This window comes from Benincasa hispida, chromosome 3 (genome assembly GCF_027475165.1).
Source record: "Benincasa hispida cultivar pf3 chromosome 3, pf3_genome.v1.1, whole genome shotgun sequence".
Classification (NCBI taxonomy): domain Eukaryota; kingdom Viridiplantae; phylum Streptophyta; class Magnoliopsida; order Cucurbitales; family Cucurbitaceae; genus Benincasa; species Benincasa hispida.
Window position 1 is genome coordinate 11,006,457 of NC_143480.1, and position 4,780 is coordinate 11,011,236.

At 39.4% G+C, this 4,780-nt stretch overlaps 1 protein-coding gene and 1 non-coding gene across 2 annotated transcripts; one reads left to right on the top strand and one right to left on the bottom strand.

Annotated features, from left to right (window-relative positions):
• Positions 1–2,555: 2,555 nt before the first annotated feature.
• LOC120074865 (small nucleolar RNA R71) lies at positions 2,556–2,662 on the bottom strand. The gene has a single exon (XR_005481142.1). It is a non-coding gene; the product is annotated as a small nucleolar RNA R71 (small nucleolar RNA).
• Positions 2,663–3,808: 1,146 nt separating this feature from the next.
• On the top strand, positions 3,809–4,261 carry LOC120073432 (uncharacterized). The gene has a single exon (XM_039026281.1). It carries the CDS (start codon positions 3,809–3,811, stop codon positions 4,259–4,261), a length of 453 nt encoding a protein of 150 aa, XP_038882209.1.
• Positions 4,262–4,780: the final 519 nt, after the last annotated feature.

Sequence of the window (4,780 nt, forward strand, 5' to 3'; positions counted from 1 at the left end):
CAGGGCAACCCCAAATGCGGAAGTGACGTAAACTAGCTTTACGCCCGTTCCACAACTCCAGAGGTGTTCTTGCAATACTCTTGGAGGGAATATAGTTGAGTATGTATATCGCAGTCTCCACTGCGAAATCCCAAAACAAGTCCGGAAAGGAAGCGTAACTCATCATCGATCGAACCATGTCCAATAGGGTCCTATTTCTCCTCTCCCCTACACCATTTTGCTGAGGTGTACCCGGCACTGAGAGTTGGAAAATGAGTCCATGTTCTATCAAATAGTCCTAGAATGACAAGTCAAAAACACTCCACCTCGATTCGATCGAAGTGTTTTGATCCGTCTACCTAATGCGTTTTCAACTTTAGCCTTGAACTCTTTGAACTTTTTAAAGCGTTCAGACTTCCATTGCATAAGATAAAATTACCCATACCTGGAGTAATTATCAGTAAAATTGATAAAATACTGATAACTGGTAGAAATACAAGTTATTAAAGCTCAAATTACTAAAACAATGGGAGAAAGCAATGGTAAAATAGGCAATATTATGATTAAATGCGCCAAACTAAAAGAAATTGTGATCGCTAATGCTCATCGCATAAAAGTAGTTAAATTGCATTATTCTGTGCAGGTACAATACGATGGCACGTCTGAAAATACGATCCAAGGATACAACGCAATGGCGCATTTGAAATTGGGATCACAAGAAGAACCTCAAAAACGATCGCATAAAGACCTTACATAAAGGCGACAGCATAATAAAATATGATGGGACATAAAGCTGATAATGGTTAATTCTAAAATATAGTTGACGACCGTTAATGACCATATCGTTGTAAATACATTGAACTTCTAGTGATTTTCAGATGGCCCAATAGAGTATGGAAACTAATGCTGGCCATCCATGCAATCATTAGTGAGAAGAACTATTTCACCTTGAAATCTATAAATACCCAATGTTACCAAACCAGAGGGGGAGTGCGAGGAGGCAAGGCGAAGCCGAGGGAAGAGAATTCTTGAAAAGAAATTAATTTTCGGAGAGGTCGAAAGACTTCCGAAAAACAGCACGAACAAGAGACATCTGACCCTTGCGAGAGCAAGATTCTACAAATCGAAAAAGAGTTGAAGTGATAAGAACAGTGTAAAAAGCCACGGGAAGCAAGACATTGCTTATCTGGCTTGATATTTCTCACTTCATCTATTGTTTTGTACTCAACACTTTATTTGCAAATATGGAAACTTCATTTCAATTTATGTTCAGTCTCTTCACACCACGCATGAGTAACTAAATTTGTGAATGGGTTGAGAAGTACTTAGCTAGCATGATTTAAGCTATGCACTTCATGCGATCATCTTGTCTTATGTATGCATCATTCATCATTTGGAGTACTTGAGAGAGTAGTCTAAAGACAGAATCTAGGCTTGAAAGAGTCGGATTAGATCGTATAAGCAAGAGTAGAGACTTAGAAATAAGTTCTATCTGCTACATTCCATACGCATCGCATGCATTCTAAAGATAGAAAATGTGGCACTATGCATTGAGAAATGTAATGCTTAATATTTGTGTATAGCATGATCGCATGACTTGCACAAAATCTTAAGAAATGTTAGCTAAATCTCTTCTCAACCCCTTCATCGCAGACTTGTTACAACACCACCCTTTCATCGTTCCGCGTTTAATTCCATCGCATTATAACACCTAAATATCTACTTCTTCATCACATTGCAATAGAATCAGAGAGTCCGTCGCATATCTATTTAGTAATCCCTGCATTCGACCTTGGACTTACCAGGACCAAAGAAGGCTTATACTTGGGCTTTGTTAGGAAAACTTGTAAGATAATCGCATCCACACATCTCTACATGACATGATAAATTAATGAATCAAGTTTTTGGCATCGTTTCCAGGGATTACGGTATAGAGTGCGCCAACATCAAACCTCTTAGATCTTTGCAGCTTTCAACCTCTGTTGTATTACCATTCCATCTATGAAGGAAGAGGCAAGCATCATATGAGCGAAGGACATACTCCTAAGCTCAAATACAACCTCGAGATCAAAAAAAACTTTTCGCAAAAGACAGAGAAACAGACGTAAACGACAAGGAAGAATTCACAGAATAGTTGAACAACCAGAGGAACGAGTAGCAAATGAAACAATGTAATGGCAAATCCTATCCTACTGCCAAATGATCGCAATAGACCCATCCGAGACTATGCGTCACAAAACTTGTATGATTTCTCCCCAGGAATCATGAGACCAGCACTGGATAGATCAAAGTTTAAGATGAAGGCAGTAATGTTACAAATGATACAAACAGCAAGGCAGTTCGGAGGACGGCGTGGTAAAGATCTGCATGCCCTTCTACGAAGCTTCATTGAAATTTGCAACACTTTTGTGTTCCCTAATATTTCCCCAGAAGAGGTTTGACTCACGTTATTTCCATTTTCACTATGCAATAAAGCAAGAAAAAGGGGTTACTCTCTCGAACCAGGACAAATAACATCATGGGAGCAAGTTGTGGAAAAGTTTATGAAGAAGTATTTCCCTCCCACAAAGAATGCCAGAATGAGGAAATTGATCACCAATTTTGAACAAGAAGAAGATGAATCGCTCAGTGACGCATGGGCGAGATTCAAGAGACTAGTATGCGACCGCCCACACAATGGATTGTCGAATTGCCTTCAAATGGAGATTTTTTTATCATGGACTCAATTTCGCATCGCAGACAGCTGCCAAAGTGGCAGCAGCAGGAGGTCTGCTGGACAAAACATATGATGAAGCAAAGAACATTATTGATCGCATCTCAAAAAACCACGAAGATTGGCAAGAAAGCGATCCAAGAACAAAGCCCAGAGAAGGAAATGCGAGTAATGATGTCATCGCATCATTACAAAATCAGATGAATGCGATGATAAATTTGTTGCAAGGCATCGCAATAAACAATTCAGGAACTCGAAATGGGCAACTCAATGCGATAGAGCAAACAAGCACCAGCTGTGTTGTATGTGAAGAATCACATTCTTTTGAGGAATGTCCACGAAATCCTCAATCAATCTACTTTGTCAAAAACAATCCTTTTTCAAACAATTACAACCTGGGGTGGCGAAATCACCCTAATTTTTCTTGGAAGAACAACTAACAGCAAGGCAATTAGTCTGTGGCTCGGAGGGAGGACCGCTAGGGTTTTTCCATAGAACTAATGGACAATAGCTACAGCAAGCTAGTAGCTCTCATACACCATCCTCATCATCCCTGGAAAACTTGTTGAAGAAATACATAAAAAAGAATGAAATAGTCCTTCAAAACCAAGCTACATCCATCCGCAATTTGGAATTCAAATAGGACAAATTGCTAGAGAGTTAAAGAACAGACCCCAAGGAACATTGCCTAGCTCAACTGAGCTTCCACGCAATCTAGGGAATACAAGGAAAGAACACTACCAAGAAATCTCTCTAAGAAGTGGAAAGGCGGCGATAGAAGTCAGAAAAAAGCCTAGCAAGACCGAGTCAAATGAGCAACTTGCGATTGAATCAAAGAAACATTTATCGTAGACTGAGTCAAATAAGTCCAAAACTATGGAACCAGAAGATATGATCACCTCTAAGCCTCCAGACCATGAAACATTGAAAGTACAGCTACCTCCATTTCCTCAAAGACTGAAAAAGAAACAAAATGATGAAAGTCAGTATCACCACTTCCTGGAAATATTGAAACACATCAATATTCCATTCATAGAAACAATAGAGCAAATGTCGGTGTAAGCCAAACTTTTGAAGGACATTGTCACGAAGAAGAGAAGCATGGGAAGATTCACCATGGTGGCATTGACACAAGAATTCAATACTATAATCCCACCAAAGATGCGGGACCCAGGCAGTTTCACAATACCCTGCTCAATAGGTGGAATCTATATTGATCAAGCATTATGCGATCTTGAGGCAAGCATAAACTTAATACCCCTTTCAATCTTCAAAAGATTGGATGTAGGACAGTTAACACCCACAACGGTGACTCTTCAACTCGCAGATAGGTTCTTGGTGCATCCTAAAAGGAAATTAAAGGATGTCTTGGTAACAATAGACAGATTGATTCTACCTGCAGACTTCATTATCTTAGATTATGAGGCGGATAAAGATGTTCCACTCATATTGGGACGACCATTCTTGTCGACTAGTCGTGCTCAAATAGATGTGCATAGAAATCACAATGAGCATCAATGGGAAAAAGCTCAAGTTCAATATTATCAAGGCAATGAAGTTCCCAGATGAGGAAGGCTCGTCAGATTCCGATGATGAACACACTTGCGTTGAAGATTGGGAATCCGAGGAAAAAAAATGAAGAAAAAAAGGATGCAACAACATCCATAGAGACTTGCCATGCGATAATAGAGATATTGAAGAATGAAGAAATGCTGAAATTGGATGAAGAAAGAAAAGCACAGAAGCCCTCTTTACAGCAACCACCTATATTGGAACTAAAAACTCTACCAACCCACTTGAAGTACGTATTTCTCAGCCAGAATGAAACCTTACCAATCATCATATCCTCTGTGGTACCTAAAGAAAAAGAAACTGTGCTACTCAATGTTCTAAAGAAATATATTAGAGCAATCAGATGGACACTCGCAGACATCAGAGGTATTAGCCCGATGTATTGCATGCATCAAATTCGGCTTGAAGAAAACAAGAAAGACTCGATAGAACCCCAATGCAGACTGAACCCTGTGATGAAAGAGGTTGTTAAAAAGAAATCATCAAATGTTGTGCAATAAGTTTTCTCAGCAGAAT